Source organism: Phyllostomus discolor, chromosome 3 (assembly GCF_004126475.2).
Source record: "Phyllostomus discolor isolate MPI-MPIP mPhyDis1 chromosome 3, mPhyDis1.pri.v3, whole genome shotgun sequence".
In the NCBI taxonomy this organism is placed as follows: Eukaryota; Metazoa; Chordata; class Mammalia; order Chiroptera; family Phyllostomidae; genus Phyllostomus; species Phyllostomus discolor.
Window position 1 is genome coordinate 118159653 of NC_040905.2, and position 18579 is coordinate 118178231.

At 45.9% G+C, this 18579-nt stretch overlaps 1 protein-coding gene across 3 annotated transcripts; it reads left to right on the top strand.

Moving 5' to 3' along the window:
* The first annotated feature begins 16351 nt into the window (after nt 1–16351).
* C3H16orf54 (chromosome 3 C16orf54 homolog) lies at nt 16352–18244 on the top strand. 3 transcript variants are annotated; one of them, XM_028523874.2, is made up of 2 exons: nt 16352–16587; nt 16920–18244. In XM_028523874.2, exon 2 carries the CDS (start codon nt 16920–16922, stop codon nt 17592–17594), a length of 675 nt encoding a protein of 224 aa, XP_028379675.1. In that variant the 5' UTR covers nt 16352–16587; the 3' UTR covers nt 17595–18244. The 3 variants fall into 3 exon arrangements, with proteins under 3 accessions (XP_028379675.1, XP_035877160.1, XP_035877159.1); XM_036021267.1 differs by having other exon boundaries at nt 16352–16583; XM_036021266.1 differs by having other exon boundaries at nt 16354–16587; nt 16886–18244.
* Nucleotides 18245–18579: the final 335 nt, after the last annotated feature.

The following is an 18579-nucleotide window of genomic DNA, read 5'->3' on the forward strand; positions in this document are numbered from 1 at the left end:
GTTTCAGGATGACACTCTAACCAACCGAGCTACCAGGCTGGGGCCCCAGCATTATGAAGCAGGGACTGTCATATCCATCTCTGAATTTCCAGCTCCTGCATCTCAGCTGGCACACAGCAAGTACACCATAAATGACTATCAAATGCCTAGGGTGCAGTGAGACTTCTATTACATGGTCCTTCTCTGTCTTTTCACACATCTGTGCCTCTCTTCCTGCAGGGTTGTGTTTGGGTTTTCTTTAGTTTCTTATTTCCAATGCCTCTGGAGAAACTCTGGAGAAATACTGGACATTGTCCTGGCCGGTATGGCTCAGTGGATTGAGACCAGACTGCGAACCACAGGGTTTGATTCCCAGTCAGGATACATGCTTGGGTTGCAGGCCAGGCCCCCTGGTTGGGGGCGTGCCAAAGGCAACCAATCAATGCATCTCTCTCACACCCATGTCTCACTCTTCTTTCTCCCTCTCTTCCCATCTCTCTAATAATAAATAAACAAAATCTTTTAACAAAAGAATATTGGACATAAAGACAGAATTCCAGGTTGAGGTCTATCCAACACTTCTTAGCTATGTGAACTTATAGAAGTCACTTCATTCTTTGGAGCCTATGTTTCTGCACTTGTAAAATGAGAAAAAGAAATCTCAAGATCAATCAAATTCTTCAAGGACAATGTTTTTTAAAACTGTAGGTCTTAACCTACTAGTGGACCATGAAATCACTTTAACAGCTCAATACCAGGATATTTTAAAAGAAAACAAGAGAACATCATATGCCCAAGGCTAAATACTGTTGCAGTTAAATGCTGTATACCGTTGTACTGGCGCACAGTACAACATGTGATTTCCTGTTGTGAACTGCAGCTTAAGAAAAACAAAAACCTTGAAAATAATGAGAGCTCTACTACTCCTGAGGGTAAGGTTCTTTATAAACCAGCACTCAATTTGAAACGGTCAGGCCAGAAGTGGCTGGGACACCTCTAGAGCAGTAACTAGAGCAGTGCCAGAGACCCAACTCCGGAGAGGTGAGTATGTTGTTAATCATTTTTGTAAATTGAGATATAATTGACATATAACATATCAATTGAAGGTATACAACATAATTTTATATACATATATGCTGCAAAATGAGTTAATGGTTTTTTGAAGTCAGAAACCTATAGCACTGTACTAAGTAAGAATTCACTGACAGAACACTGTATTATAAAGAGATATGGACTGAAAGCTTGACTCTAGCCCTTACTTGCTTCATGGCCTACTGAGTTCCTTCATCTGTAAATTGGAGATAATGAGACCAATAAATTTTTGTCAACCTTCTGGTAGAGACTTGGCATGTGGTAGGTACTGATTAAATGTTTATTCTCTTCTCCATGCACAACTTCCACAAAACATAGCCTTCCTTTTTGGTCTCCAGGTCAAGGCCATCTGGGCAGTCATGATCTTTCTCACAGTTAGCTTTACTTTCTGGCTTAGCTTGAGTTCAGATTCTACAGATGTGGTCATATGCATAGTAAGACTTGAGAAAGAATTTTATGTAGGTCTGTTCGGAGGACTGCAGTTACAGTCATTTGGGGACCTGGTTTTAAGTTTCTTTCATTGAGGTGCGTTTACAGCACAGCTTGTTGGAGCCTCTGTGTCTTTGCTTTCAGTCTCCCCATCTCACTGAATTGTTTGATCCACCTCAACTCTCCCACCCTTTGTTTAGTTCATCCTCCCTTTACTTCCTTTGCTTTCTTCCTCACGCAGAATAATCACTCTATAAACATGTGACAATATAATACTCGAAGGGATGAAGCCCCCACCCACCTTGGCAGGTGAGACTCAGCCAGACCCAGTGCTCACCTCTGCTGGATGGGCTGCTACCCAAGTGGGAGCAAACTGAGATTGTTCTGCCAGCGCACGCTTGTTCTTGATTTGTTTCAGGAAGAATTTATCTAAAAATATGAGCAGATTTGGCCTCTTTTATATACATCATGAAAGTTTCACAATAGTCATCTGCTCTTGCACATGGCATGCTCCACAAGTGCATTAGACAAAGCAGTGTGGAGTCCCAGTGAAGAGCACGGGCCCTGTGGGAGCCCAGCTACCACTGCTGAGAGGCCGTGTACTGGGGCCAAGTTATTTTACTTCTCTCTGCTTCTGTTTTCTCATCTTAAAGAAGGAGGAGGAGGCAGGGTAGGAGAAGAAGGAAACTGTACCTGTACCCCAAAGTTGCTGTGAGAATTTAATGGTGAATGTGAGTAAAGCTCCAGCACACATACACATGGTGAGGGCCAAGGAAGTGTTTCTCTATGTATCAGGTGAGCACAGGTAAGACCCGAGTCTCCTTCTAAGGAGTGGAAATCCTGTGGAAATGAGAAAACATAAAATTCCTAATTATCCCTGATATTTTAGTTGTAAACCTGAATCATGTATTGCTAGCATTCCATATATATGCTTCAATTTTGTGCTTTTCCTTCTCAATTGAACATATTCCAGACCAACCAAAGCCCAGTGCATGTCCAGCTGAGGCCAGAGTCACTGACTTTACATCCACAATACTTTCTCAACTTTGTTCCTATTGTGCCAAGTTTATGAGATCTCATATCTTTTCTCTAGCATCATCACTTTTTCATGTCCACTCAATGTATAAAAGAATAAGGGCAAAATGTTCAACTAATCACAGAACACTGATGCACAGGCAAAGATAGCTTGAATTTAATGCAATCAAAAGCATTTATAGAGGACACTTGGACAGGGAAATGAAACTTCTTGCCTTACAGGGGCTCAGAACCACCCTGAGCGGCAAACCTAAAGGAAGAGCTCTGCAGAGTGCCATGAATGAGCAGGGCCAGCAGATCCAGATCAGTCAGGCACAGAGGAGGGAATGAGGATCCTGCCCATGGCCAGCGAGGTTGGTCACAGATACCAGGATTGCAGAGTGAGCAGAGAGAAGCTGGCTGAGATCCAGCTCTGCCATTATCTTGGGCAAGTTACTTAAAGTCTCTGAACCTCATTAGTAAAGAAGGGATAAGACTCTCTTCAAAGGGTTATTTTAGAGGTTTAAACGAGATATAAAAATGTGCTTAGCAAATTGCTAAGCATGTGGAAGATACACAGTCATTTATAGCTGGAGCAATAGCATAGGAGGAGTGGTGATATTTGAACAAGGTAGGAAGATCAGCAGAGGGTACAAAGTGGGGCACACCTTCCTTCACTACAGAAGAAAAGCAGCAAGGCTGTAAGAACTGAAGGAAGCCAAGTAGAATTCCCCAGGCAAGCCATGAGTGGAGTCAAGAGCTAAGCACGATGTTTATTTTCTAATTACTAATCTATCCCTGCTGGAGTGGGGATAAGGGGCAAAGGGGGGCAATCCAACTCTTGGAGGCTGAGAATCAACAAGGAAGAGAGCTGGAGCTCCTGTTCTCTTAATGCAGAGAGAAGAAGCTATTGGTTCATGGAGAGAGTTGTTGGAGTTGGGCAGAGCTCTTTAGGGAAGTTATGAAAAGTTTGGAAGAGCAGCTGCATGTAGGCAAGAAAGAGAAAGTTGCCCAGATCTATGTTACAGGATGATTGAGCAAACAGGTGGAGTTGGAGACACTAAACGTGATGACTTGTGTGATTTTTCTCCCATAGAACTTACTAACTTGGGATAGGACAAAAGGAAGGTGGTTGTGTTGGTCCAGGGAAAATGTATGAGGAAGGGCTGGCAGAAGGACCAGGTTGACAAGTGCTGGAGAGAGAGGGGCTAAAGCAATACACTATACAGTCAAGGTTATGGAGGAGGTGGATTGAGGTCAGGGAGGGTAAGTACTTAGTGATGGACTCCAGGAGAATGTGTCAGTAAGATGGACCAGCAACATGGAGTGGGAGAAAGGTAAGGCTCAGAGCCTGGGGATTTTGATGGTCAATGTAAAGCAGTCTTGAATGGAATCAAGATTTAAGCCCTGGCTGGTGTGGCTTAGTGGGTTGAGTGCTGGCCTGTGAACTGAAGCGTCACAGGTTCAATCCCTGGTCAGGGCACATGCCTGGGTTGTGGGCCAGGCCCCCATTTGGGGGCATGTGAGAAGCAATTGATCAATGTTTCTCTCCCTCTCTTTCTCTCTCCCTTCTCCTCTCTCTAGAACAATAAATAAATAAAATCTTTTACAAAAGAAAAGATTTAAGGTGAGTCTCTAATGTGAAGGGGCAAATTCTTTATAATATTTCAAAGATGAGAAGCAATACTAGATCAAGGTGGAAGGGGACCCAAATGTTGAATGCCTACTGTATAGGGTGCTTTATATAAACAATCTAATATGATCCTCCCAACATCCTTTCAGTTGGTGATTTGTGAAAAACAGAAACGCAGACACAAATTAAATAGATTGCCAAGGGTCTCACAGCTGTTAAGCTGGGAAGCTTAGATTTAGTACCAGGGATGACTGGTTCTAAAGCCATGTGCCTTCCACTTCCCCAGATTTCCACAAAGAGGGGACACTTGAGACTTTTCTAATTTATTTTTCACAGCTCTCAAGGCTGGGATCTCTGACTCTTGGTACCTTGGGCAGCCAGGTAGGTGAGATCTGGCCAGGCCTGGGCAGTGATGAAACTCCCCTGAGATCAATTCTGTCTTTGTTCCCTGTTGGCAGCAAGATGGCCCTGGGTAAGGGCTGGAACTCTCAGCTGGGCTGGGCCCCACTATAGAGAGGACAAGTATGAAGGGGAAAGCAGCAAGAAGTAACTGCACTCTTCCACTGAAGCTCTGAATATGTTTCATGTGATTGACCTGCTCAGTAAATCATTCATTTAGTGAAAAGAGGATATTAGAGATTGTTAGAGCTGAGTTCAGATTCAGCTCCAGCACATGAGTTATGTAACTTTGGATAACTTAGACCAACTTTCTCAGTTGGCCCAGAATTAAAGGGTTTTCTGAGATATGGAATTTCAGTACTAAAACCAGGATATTCCCAGGCAAGTGTCACTCCAAACAAGCTACTGAAGCCCTTTAAGGCTCAGTTTCCAAGTATAAAATGTGGCTCTCTGTTGACTGTTCCTCTGCTTCTTACTACTTTGGGTTGTACTTTTCAGAGAGACATGAGCTAGGATTAAAGTTTCAATTCTGTCTGGTCAGAAGTTTAGGATTGACTGCATACTCCTGTATCTGCTGAAGCTAAAATTCTGAAGTGCAAAGCAACTTTCCCCAACATTCTGCTTGGAGCCCTCAGCAGAATGTTGGAGCTCATGTTGCGGCCTGGACCATGAATCAAGAGCCTCCCGAGTTGATCACCTCCCCTACTGTCCCTGGCTGCCACTTGATCCCAGACAAGTGTGGCAAGGTCCAAGCACACCATACTCAGTAGGCAGTGTTGAGATGGGCCTTGGATGTGCATGGATGAAGGCAGCTTGAAAACTAAGCTCCAGAATTCCAGTCATATTAACATTGCATAAAAGGAGGTCTTGGGGCTTCAGCCAGAATGGGTGGCATGAGCATGGCAGGGAGAAAGCAGACGAAGTCTTCCTGCAGTAGTCTCCCTGGAGCCTGCTGTAGATTCTTTTTTTTTTTTTTAAAGATTTTATTTATTTATTTTTAGAGAGGGAAGGGAGGGAGAAAGAGAGAGAGAGAGAAACATCAATGTGCAGTTGCTGGGGGCTGTGGCCTGCAACCCAGGCATGTGCCCTGACTGGGAATCAAACCTGCGATGCTTTGGTTCGCAGCCCGTGCTCAATCCACTGAGCTACACCAGCCAGGGCCTGCTGTAGATTCTTTTCCTGCCTGAAGCTGGTGGCCTCCGCATTTTGCCCAGGAGCTGGGTTCACAGCAGTACTCAACAATGTAGGGTGAGAAGGTGTGGAGCTTTTGGTGCTGTAGGCGGGTTCTGGGAGAAAATAAGGAGAAGCGGATAAACTCAGCAGATGTAAATTTGACCACCCACAGTTCCCCAAAAAGTTAAACAGGGAGTTACCATATGACCAAGAAACTCTACTCCTAGGTATACACCAAAGAGAAATTGAAAACATGTGGAAACCTATACAGGAGCCCTGGCTGGGTAGCTCATTTGGTTGGAGCTTTGTCCCCATATGACAGGGTTGTGCTTTTGATCTCTCATCGGGGCACATATAGGAATCAACCAGTGAATGCATGGATGGGTGGCACAAGAGATCGGTATTTCTCTCTCTCTCTCTCTCCTTTCATCTCTCTCTCTAAAATCAACAAACAGATTTAAAACCCATACATAACTGTTCATAGCAGCATTACTCATAATAGTCAAAAGGGGAACAACCCGCATATCTATCAACTGATAAATGGATAAAATGCAGTATATTTGTACACTGGAATATTATTCAGCTATAAAAAGTGAAGTACTGATTCATGCTACATCATGGAGGAAAAGACAAAAGGCCACATATTATATGATTACATTTGCATAAAATGTCGAGAATCAGCAAATCCATAGAGACAGAAAGCAGATACTGGCTGCCAGGGAATTGGGGAGTGGGGGATGGGGAGTGACTGCTAAAGGGCTACTTTCTGAGGTGATAAAAATGTTCTGGAATTAGATAGTGGTGATGGTTGCATAGTCTTATGAATATTTTTAAAACCACTAAACTGTACACTTTAAAAGGGTAAAATTCATAACATGAAATAATAATAAATAAAATCTGGTCACCCAGTCCTGCTGCATATAGAAAGTGCAGCAGTGGAGCAATGCATTCGGGATCCAGCTGGAGCCCCTGGCATTGGGATAGAAGTGCAAGAGGATGGAGGCATCTCCTGGAACCAGGATACAAGTGGGTCCTCCAGTTGGATCTCAGGTGGCCAACAGCCCACAGAGGGAATAAATCTTCCTGATGGCCAGTGATGGCCAGGTATGTTTTGGAGTGTATGGAGCTTAATGTTTTCTTGAGAGCATCTGTCTCTACCAGAATCAGACGAAGAGCTGAGTATAGTCAAGCTCCCTACACAAAGGAGGTGGGAAAAGATGTGGTAGCCCCTGGGGCCTTTCTTTCTCGAGGGTACATCTACTGGGCAACAATGTATCACAGAATGTAGGGTCAGATGCTGGGTACTGAAAGCCTTAGTCTAGAATGGACCTCAGTGAGTCTCCAAATGGCCTCATGGTAGAGAAATGAGATCTGCAACAAGTGGCCATGTGGACACATGGCTCCCGCCCATACTTAGCTCAACTGATTTCTTCCTTGAGATCCAACAGGTCGTATTTATCTCCTGATGGTGACTGTGAGCTCCAGCTTCAGTTCAGGGTTACAGAGAACTCTTGAGGTATAGGGCTGCTAAAACGGGCAGAGGGGACCCAAGCAGAATTGAAGGCAGCACCTGCTCACTTGCAGCCTGAAAGACTGCAAGACTAGCAAGTGAGCAGAACTCCAGCAGGTAGCTCACCAACCTCCCAGACCTCTTACTTTGAGGATCATGTACATTATCTGGCCTGGCATCATCTGGACCTTCTGATTAGACAGAACATAGCACAGAACTGTAACTTCCAGTTTTGTAAACACGTGTTTGCTCAAAGAGGGTGCACTGCTAGGAAATCCTGCCTCTTCTCCCTCCCCTGTCTGCCCATCCTCAAATAAATCAGAGTGTTTTATCCAGGAAGTCTTCCTAGTCTCACACACACAAGGAAGCGTACCTAACTAGCATATACTGAGACTAGCAGGAGCTTGGGCCATGTTGGTTCTGGGGCTCAAGACTCTGGTTGCTCACTCCTTCAAGTAAGCCCCACGAGGACAAGGACCGTGTCTGACTGTTCACTGTCGAATCCCTGTACATGCTGCCCAGTAGATAATAAATATTGCTTGGATTTGTGATTTTACTAGTAGCCAAAATGTTCCCAACTCAGTTTAGGGTTGACATTTTGCATTCAGGTCCTTAAGGGGGCTCCACACACAAGGGTAGCCGAACTCCTCACAGCATAATCATAGCTGTGCCCTTGACTGCAGCTCCATTCAGCCCATCCTCAGAGAGTCTGACATGCCCAGGCACACAAGAGCACAAGCACATGCATCCAAACGTGGGCGCACTTCCATCTACACACTCTCCAACCCACACTGTCTTCTCTTCCCAAAAATGAGGTATCCAACCATATTTCCAGCTTGATGCATTTGCTAGTCGATCTGGCTTGGCTGCTTTTTTTGGAAGTCCAGGCCAATCCACTTTGGTTGGTTCCTGATAATTTTCCTTGGAAGCCTGGAAATAGAGTCATTATTTAAGAGATCCTGGGTGAATAAATAAGCATCATTTACTCTTGGCAAGCCTTACCTGCTCACCCTTCTTAAACTTTGGAGAAGTCACAGAAGGCTTTCCAAAGGAGTGATGTTTTAGTGGAGTCTTGACGGACTAGTAAATGTTGGCCAGGTAGAGGGGTGTTACAATCTTAAGGGGAAATAAATACTGTATCCCCAGCACCCAGTAAAGTACCACATCACTAGACATTTATTTGATGGGTAGATAAATAAATAACACACATGAGGAAGGCAGACAGTGGGCTCAGTGAGCTTGAGTTTGTCTGTGTGTGAGACTGGAAAGGTGGGTTTGGAGCCAGACTCTTAAGGGTGTTGTGTGCTTAGCCTAGGCATTTCAACTTGATTTTGTTGGCAATACTAGGCCCTCAAAATTTTTAAAGCAGCTGGCCAAGATGGAGGCATAGGTAGATACACTTTGCCTCCTCACGCAACCAAAAGAAGGACAACAACAAATTTTTTTAAGATTTTATTTATTTATTTTAACAACAACAAATTTAAAAATAAAAAGTAATCAGAACTGCCAGAAAATCAAACTGTATGGAGGCCTGACAACCAAGGAGTTAAAGAAAAAACATTCATCCAGATCGGTAGGAGGGGCAGAAAAGAGCAGCCGGGGTGGAGAGGACTCTCAGCAAGGCAGCAGCTGAGAGGACTGGGGCAGGCAAGGTGATGGTTAGCAGACCAGGTGGTCCCACATTTACATGTGGGTAAACTGGGAGGAACAACTAGGGGTAAAGACAGACCACACAACTCAGGGTTCCAGCAAGAGAAAATAAAGCCTCAAAACCTCTGATTATAAAAACTTGCGGGAATTGTGCTGGCGCAAAAAATCCCAGTCTGATAGGAGAGTTCATAAGAGAAACCCACAGGATCCTAGGACACACACAAATCCACCCACCTGGAAATCAGCACCAGAAGGCTCCAATTTGCTTGTGGGTAGTAGGGGAAGTGACTGAAAGCTGGCCTAGAGCTGAGCAAGCAGCATTGTTCCCTCTCAGACCCATCCCCCACATACAGCCTCACAACACAGAAACATGGCAGATACCAAAGGCTCCACCTCTTACAATGTAATAGACACACCGAGACAAAAAAATATGGCCCAATGAAAGAACAGATCAAAGTCCCCAAAAGAGAAGTAAGCAATGAAGAGATAGCCAACCTATCCAATACACAGTTCAAAACACTGGGAATCAGGATGCTCACAGAAATGGCTGATTATGGTTGCATGATAGAGGAAACAGTGAAGGCTATGAAAAATGAAATAAAAGAAAATACTCACGGAACCAAAAGTGAAGGGAAGGAAACTAGGACTTGAATCAACAATTTGGAGCAGAAGGAAAAAAATAAACATTCAACCAGAACAGAATGAAGAGACAAGAATTTAAAAAAAAATGAGGAAAGGCTTAGGAACCTCTGGGACAATTTTAAACATTCCAACATCCAAATCATATGAGTGCCAGAAGGAGAAGAGGGAGAGCAGGAAATGGAAAACTTATTTGAAAAAATAATAAAGGAGAACTTTCCCAATCTGGCAAAGGAAACAGACTTCCAGGAAGCCCAGGAAGCTCAGAGATTCCCAAAGAAATCGGACCCAAGGAAGTGCACACCAAGGCACATCATAATTACATTACCCAAGGTTAAAGATAAGGAGAGAATCTTAAAAGCAGCAAGAGAAAAGGAGATAGTTACCTACAAAGCAGTTCCCATGAGACACAGGTGTCAAACTCATTTTCACCAGGGGTCACATCAGCCTTGCAGTTGCCTTTGAAGGGCCGAATGTAATTTTAACTCCTTAACAGTTAAGGAGTAGTTACATTGACACAGTCCTAAAATTATTTCAGCCCTTTGAAGGCAACTGCTAGACTAATGTGGACCCTGGTGAAAATGAGTTTGACAGCCCTGCCATAAGACTATCAGTTGATTTCTCAAAAGAAACCTTGCAGGCAAGAAGGGGCTGGAAAGAAGTATTCCAAGTCATGAAAGGCAAGGACCTACATCCAAGATTGCTCTATCCAGCAAAGCTATCATTTAGAAAGCAAAGGCAGATGAAGTGCTTCCCAGATAAAATAAAATTAAAGGAGTTTATCATCACCAAGCCCTTATTATATGAAATGTTAAAGGGACTTATCTAAGAAAAAGAAGATGAAAACTATGAACAGTAAAATGACAACAAACCCACAACTATCAACAACTAAACCTAAAAACAACAGCAAACTAAGCAAACAACTAGAACAGGAACAGAACCACAGAAATGGAGATCACATGGAGGGTTATCAGTGGGGAGGGGGAGGAGGGACGGGGGAAAAGGTACAGAGAATAAGAAGCATAAATGGTAGGTACAAAATAGACAAGAGGAGGCTAAGGATAGTATAGGAAATGGAGAGGTCAAAAAACTTATATGTTCGATCCATGGACATGAACTAAGAGGGGAATGCTGGTGGGAGGGGGTTGCAGGGTGGAAGGGAATAAAGGGGAGAAAAAATGGGACAACTGAATAACATAATCAATAAAATATATTTTTAAAAAAATTTAAAGCAGGAAGGTGATAGGATCTATTTTTTTAAAAAGATTAACCTGGAAATAATCAAGATGGGGAAGAAATGAGAGTAAGGGAAACTATGCCAGAAGCTGTTGAATAAGGTGGTGGCTGTGGAGATCAGAAGGAGCAGATACATTTTCAGAGCACTCTACATATACAGTCACCTGGACCAGTTGGCTGGGGAAAGGGGTAGGAAAGAGGAAAGATTCCAGGTTATCCCACACATTTCTAGGTCAGCAAACTGGGAGGTCATAATGTCCTTAGTTCAGAAAGACATAAATAAGCTTAGAGAGAGAGATGGCTTTTGTAAAAGAGATTTTTTAATGAAATATTACACAAATATATTAAAATGCAATACAAAAAAGAAATGTGCACTTCCTGTTAAGATGGCAGCATAAGTAAACATGGCTCACCTCCTTGCACAACCACATAAAAATTACAACTAAACTATAGAACAACCATCATTCAGAACTGTAGAAATCGAGCTGAATGGAAGTCCTATGACTAGAGAATTAACAAAGAAACCATATCAAGACTGGTGGGAAGGGCAAAGACGGAGAACAGGCTGGTCTTAATCCACTTTTGGCACATAAAAATTGGCAGGGAGATCTCAGGAGCAAGGGGTCCCAGCTCCGCACCAGGACTCCCAGCCCACAGTTCCAGTGCCAAGATGATAAGTCCCCATAACTTCTGGCTGTAAAAACCAACAGGGATTGAGGCTGTGGAAGACAGAAACTTCTGGGGTCCCAGGTAGTTCCTCTTACAGGGCCCATGTACAGACTTACTCAGACTCACTCCTTCTGAGCTCCAGTGCAGAGACAGAAGATTGAAAGGCATCAGAGACATATAGGAAGGAACTGAATTTTCTGGCATCAGAGTGAGAGCTGTGGGGGTGGGCAGCTTTCTCCCGGATAGAAGTGCTGGCGGAAGTCATTGTTTCTTTTCTGAGTCCTCCCCCCGCAGAGCCCACAGGTGGGCACCATATCTGACACTCCAACAACCTGGTTTACACTGTTTGCCCCACCCTGGTGATTCCCTGCAGCCTGGCCCCACCCAACTTTCAGGCCCACCCAAGCTGTTCAGTGGCTTTCCACATGAACTGCTTGTCTTGGCCCATGCTTCAGATTTTTCTAAATTCTCTCAAAACAGACAGTGTCTGGCTTCAGCAAGCCCTGTACCTCTCACTAAGTTGCCCTAGGCCCAGCACTAACAGAAACCAGTCATGGTTCACAGGTTGGCCTTGCCAGGTCACCTGCAAGCCCAGGACAAGTACCAGCCATCAGCAGATCACTTTGTAACTTATGGTGTATGACTCCGGATGAAACACAGGTGGTGGCTGACCTTGGACATGCCAACAACAATCAAGGTTCAACTACAACAGGAAGGTGTACACAGCTCAAGTGGTGAGCACACCTTGAGTATTCAGCTTGGGTAATAGGGAGGGCTGTGGCACTGTACCCTACAGGACACCTTGTAGGTCAAGCTACCAAGCCTAGGAGATGTAGCAGCTCTACTTAATACACAGAAACAAACACATAGAGGCTGAAAAAATGAGGAGACAAAGAAGCATGGCCCAAATGAAAGACAGAACAAAACTCCACACACACAAAAAAAACTAAACAAAATGGAGCAGAACAATCTACTAGATGCAGATTTCAAAACACTGATAATAAGGATGTTCAGTGAACTTAGTGAGAACCTCAACAGCATAGAAAAGATCCAGTCAAAAATGAAGGATACACTAATTGAAATGAACAATTTACAGGTAATCAACAGTAGAGTGGATGAAACTGAGAATCAAATCAGCCATTTGGAATACAAGGAAGCAAAAAAACAACTAATCAGAACAGCAAGAAGAAAAAAAGAATCCCAAAAAATGAGGATAGTGTAAGGAGTTTCAAGCATGCCAACATTTGCATCATGGGGCTGCTGGAAGGAGAAGAGAAAGAACATGAAATTGAAACCTACCTGAAAAAAACAGTGATAGAAAATTTCCTTGTCTTGGTGAAAGAAATAGATATACAAGTCAAACAAGCACAGAGAGTCCCAAACAAGATGAATCCAAAGAGGCCCACACCAAGACAGATCATAACTAAAATGCCAAAGGTTAAATAAAGAGAGAATCTTAAAAGCAGCAAGAGAAAAGCAGTTAGTTACCTACTGGAGAGCTCCCATAAGACTGTCAGCTGATTCCTCAAAAGAAACTTTGCAGGCTGGAAGGAATTGGCAGGAAATATTCAAGTGATGAAAACAAAGGCCTACAACCAAGATTGCATTAGCTCACCTCTGCTCTACTCGGCATCAGCTGAAGTGGTGGGAAGGCTGGGGCTGGGGTCATCTGAAGAGCTGCTCATTAAGGGTTTGGGTAGTGGGGTGTCAGTTGGGACTCTAGCTAGGACTTTAACCAGGGCCCCTACAGGTGTCTTGGGCTTCCTCACACGTGACAACTGGGTTCTAAGTGCATTCATCGAGGGGCAGGGTGGAGTGTGCCCAGGCCAGATCCGAAAGCCAAGCTGTCACTTCTGTCATATTCCACTGGAGTGAGTCACTAAGGTCAGCCTATATCCACGAGGCAAGGATTAGACCCAGTCTTAGGATGGGAGTGTCAAGGAATTTGCAGACATGTTTTGAAACCACCACACAGACTTAGGAACAGATAGCACCAAGGACAGAACTCTGCCTGCAGCCTCACACAGCCACCTGCCTAGTTTACAAAGAAATTTTTTTCTCACTGGTTCCAATCACAGCCAAGCTCATCCCTGAACACCTGGCTCCTGGAGCACCCACCTCACAACTGAGAACACACCCCCTCCAAGACCTGTTTTCTACGTTTCTGTCCCAGAGACCTTTCTGTTTCCTAGACTCCTTGAGTAGCATCCCGATTCCATTTTTTCAGAAATTCTTGGGTAGGGGATGGGGGCAGAAACCTGGAACTCAGGACACCTGGGTTCTGATATACACACTGCAGAGCCTATTAAAAAAAATACAGCTTTGCCCTGGCTGGTGTTGCTCAGTGGGTTGAGCACCAGTCTGAGAACCAAAGGGTTGCTGGTTTGATTCCCAGTCAGGGCACATGCCTGGGTTGTTGGCCAGGTCCCTGGTGGGGACACATGGGAGGCAACCACTCATTGATGTTTCTCTGCTTCTCTTTCTCCCTCCATTCCCTCTCTCTAAAAATAAATAAATAAAATCTTTTTTTAAAACCTTAAAAAACACAGGTTTATTGGGGAGGAAGGAGATTATGGGGAATAATTTTCTTTTCAATGTTTCCATTTTCTATAGTATTATTTAAATTTCTTATTGTGGTAAAATATACAAAACATAAAATTTACCATTTTAATGATTTATAAGTGGACAGTTCAGTGACATTAAGCATATTTGCATAATCGTGCAGCCATCACAACTGTCCATCTCCAGAACTTTTTTATTTTCTCAAACTGACACTCTACCCATTAAATAATCACTGCTCTTTCTCCCACTCCCCCATCCCCTGGCTACCACCATTCTACTTCCTGTCTCTATGAGTTCAACTACTCTAGGGACCTCATATCAGCAGAATCATACAGATTTGTCCTTTGTGACTGGCTTATTTTAGTTAGCATAATGTCTTATAGGGTCATCCATGTTTTATAATGTGTCAGAATTTCCTTTCTTTTTAGGGCTGAATAATATTACTGTGTGTGTGTGTGTGTGTGTGTGTGACATTTTGTCTATCCATGAGTCCACTGATGGACATTTAAGTTGTCTCAACTTTTTGGCTTATTGTGAACACTGCTGTGGGAATATCTATTTGAGTCTCTGCTTTCAGTTCTTTTGTACATACATAGAGTATAATTGCTGGGTCATGTGGTAATTCTATGTTTAATTCTTTGAGGAACCAGTTAAAATGTTTTAAGCTTTTTTTTAAAAAAAAGATTTTGTTTCTTTATTTTTAGAGCAAGGGGAAGGGAGAGAGAAAGAGAGAGAAAGAAACCTCAATGTGTGGTTGCCTCCCATGTGCACCCACCGGGGACCTGGCCAGCAACCCAGGCAGGCATGTGCCCTGACTGGGAATCCACCTGGCGAAGCTTTGGTTTGCAGGCCGGCACTCAATCCACTGAGCCACACCAGCCAGGGCTAAGCTTTTGGGGGGGTTTTTTGTTTGTTTTTAAGTCATAAAAAACTGTTAAGAATCAAAACACCCAGTTTGAAACTTGGAAACAGAAAAATCATGTTTGATCTTTCTGGTTTTTAATAACGTTTACCCTTCTAGTGTTTTTATTTTTATTTTTATTGAAAGAAAGACTAATTGAAAGAGACCATACATAACAATCTTCAGGTTTATTTATATAGACTTTTTAAAATACTTTTTTATTGACACACATACATATAACATTAAATTTACTGTCTTAATCATTTTTAAGTGTTCAGTTCAGTGATATTAAGTTCAGATTTTAAGGCTTATAACCTCCTCAAATTCTAGTTTCATCCGGTTCCTGCATGTTGTAAGGCCCAGAGCCACAGGGCTCTTCCTTTCCACCAATGCCCACCCCTGTTGCATTCTGGGCCTCTTCCGGCCCTTTCCTCAAAACCGCCAGGGCAGAGCAATCTGAGTCAGACTGCCCCTGTGATCCCCTTCTGTGAGACACTAACATTTCAACATAGTTTTGTAGCCTTTCATATTAAAGGGCTGTCATTTTGCAAAACAGAATACTAACACTCAGTAAGAGTTGTGTTATTACATTCAGGGAGCTTGCCAGACCAGGAATTTCTATCTATGCTGCCCCCGTCCCTGTGTACATGTGCTATGTGACTTTGGACATGACACCTCCCTTATTTGGGGCTTACTTGTCATCTGTCAGTGAATGAGTCAAACTAGACAATCTGATAGGACTCCAGTCCAGGAGCTGTTGACACTCCACTGTGCCCCCACACAGGCTCCTCCCACCGTCAGCAGCAGGAGAAAGGGGCCTAGCTGGCCAATGCTCGGAGTCTTGGAGACATGCCCAAGATTGTTTTTGACCCTGGACTCTTCCCAGAGGCCTGATATTATTGTTACTCAAGCTTCACCTCTCAATTTTTTCTTTTTAAAGATTTTTATTTATTTTTAGAGAGAGGGGAAGGGAAGTAGAAAGAGAGGGAGAGAAACACTGATGTGAGGTTGCCTCCCACATGCCCCCACTGGGGACCTGGCCGGCAACCCAGGCATGTGCCCTGACTGGGAATCAAACCAGCAGCCCTTTGGTTCGAAGCCCAGCATTCAATCCACTGAGCCACACCAGCCAGGGCTAGATATTTTCTAACAAAAACTAGAGTTAAATGGTCTGAAGACATGGAGATGTATGTCCATGAAAAGAGTAGAGGAGGCTAGCTGAAGCAGGAGGGCACGTGCGGGCTGGATGGCAAGAGCAGGTCTGGCAGGGCTCAGTGGGCAGGACAGGGCCGGGGCTGTGGAAAGAGCAGGTCGAGGGAGGTGCCTTGGTGCCATGGTGCGGGGAGTGGGGGATGGACATGGGTGGGACAGAGTCTCTGTCTCCTCTTGCTTGGCCTCTGGGTGAGTATTCTGGGGCCTGACTATGGGGTGACACCAAGTTCAACAGAGCCACTGCCCATTCCGGCCCCACCTCTGTTGCCAGGAACCCGCCTGCTCACCACAGTGACCACATCCCCCAGGTTGCCTTAGAAACACTCCTCAGGGCAGGGGAGTTGGGGCACAGTTGCCCAGCAACAGGTGGTTCCCTCCCTTCCGCCTTCATCTGAGGCGCTGCTCTGCGCCCTCCCACAGGCACAGGGAAGAGCTGCTCTGAAGGGAGAGAGGAGCCTGAAGACAGAAGACCGAAGCCAGCCACTGTAGGTGGGAATCCCCGGGGAACAGTGCCACCACTTTTTCTCTAGGCCCAGCAAGACCTGAGGAGATGGGGGGAAAGACACCCTCGGGACCCTTCGCGCTTTGTCCGAAGCCCCTGGGGAGGGGAGGGAAATAGGGCTTCTAGGAGGGGGTTGGGGGTTCTGAATGGGAGGGCCAGGCTGCAGGCCTGGTGTCCCTCCTGACACCCTGCCTAGTGGGACTGTTTCTCAGGCCAGACTCCCAGCCCCTGACCTGTTTCGCTACTCCATCTTGTCTGGGCACTTGCTGCAGCTTCCCCTCTCTAGTTGTGCTTCCTCTCCCAACTCCTGTCTCTGCAGATGCCCTGGACTCCAGAGCAGCCCTCCGGGCACATGGAGGGGCCCCCTGCATCGGAGCTGGCCTCATGGCCCCCACTGCCCTGCGGGCCTTGCATCCCCATCATGCTGGCCCTGGCCGCCCTGGCCGCCCTCTTCCTCCTCACCACGGCAGTGCTGGCTGAGCGTCTGTTCCGCCGTTCTCTGCAGCCGGACTCCAGCACCCACGCACCCACCCTGGTCTGGCGCCCTGGGGGAGAGCTGTGGATTGAGCCCACCGGCACCCCCCGAGAGCGCTCTGAGGACTGGTATGGCTCTGGGGTCCCCCTGCTGATGGACCAAGCCCCAGATTCTCCTATCCTCGGGGGCAACTTGGAAGCCCTAGCAACTGCCCCACCTGCCCCCTCAACTCCACACTCCCCTCCTAGCTCCTTAGTCCCCCAGATCCCATATAAAGTCCCAGCCCGCAGCACCTTCTGGGGGCCCCAGGCCTGGGAAGGAAGACCCCGCGCCCCAGGCCTGGTGAGCTGGGCTGAGCCTGAACAGAGGCTAGAGTCCAGCGCAAATGTGGGGAGCCCCCAGGCCCAAAGGCAGCGGCCAGGTAGCCCTGATCCAGAGTGGGGCCTCCAGCCTCGGGTCACCCTGGAACAGATCTCTGCTTTCTGGAGGCGTGAAGGCCGAACTAGTGTGGGTTTCTGAGTCCCCAGGGCCTAGAGGACTGGCTTCCTAGAGACCTCTGAGGAAGGCCCAACCTCAGAGGGACCTTAAGAATCTGAGGCTCCAGCCTGGGAGCCCAGCTGACAGTTGGGGCCAGGGAAGAATGCTCCAGGCCTTCCACATCGGGATTTCAATGGAGTTGGACCTGGGTCTCCGCAGGCTGGGTGTGGACAGAGCCTGTGCCGCAGGGAATCTCAGAGCTACCTCTGCTCAGCGCCTGGGGGAGGGGGAGCGGCTGCGGTGCAGTGAAATGGAGATGCCGATGACTCTGGGCCCAAAGCTGCCAAGATCACATTTCTAATTAAGAACTCACTGTACAAGTACCAGACAGGCGTGACATAACATCATTGCAGTGGCTTCCACCTTCCTTCACTGTGCGTCTAAGGTGCCAATGTCAGAGGGAAGGGGTCGCATGGATGCTGATGAACAGACTGTGTGGTCAAGGTGTGTGTCAGCTGTGCAGCAGGAGATGACAAGCATCCAGATTCCAGAGCCAGAAATAATCCCTCCAGGAAAACACATAAAGAGATGTCAAGACCAGGCAAAGGAGCATCTTATTCTTTACGAACTGTGACTTTGATCCCCAGCTCACAGCAATGAACTTGGGGACACAAGCTGGAGAGGGCCTCTCTCACCTTCAGCTGGGACCCAGAGCCAAAGGAAACCAGTGGGCTCCTCTGCCCATCCTGTCTCTGGGAGCTGCCACATCCCAGCCCTCCAAATCTGACCCCTCCATGGTGAGCAGCAGTCCCCAGCCTTTCTGGCACCAGGGATCAGTTCTGTGGAAGACAATTTTTCCACAGATGTGGGGGCGGGGCGGGGGGAGCGGAGTGGAGCTCAGGTGGTAATGCAAACGATGCGGAACGGAATGAAGCTTTGCTTGCTCACCTCCTGCTGTGCGGCCCAGTTCCTCATAGGCCACGGACCCTACTGGTCCGTTTCCCTGAGGGCTTGGGACCCCTGATGG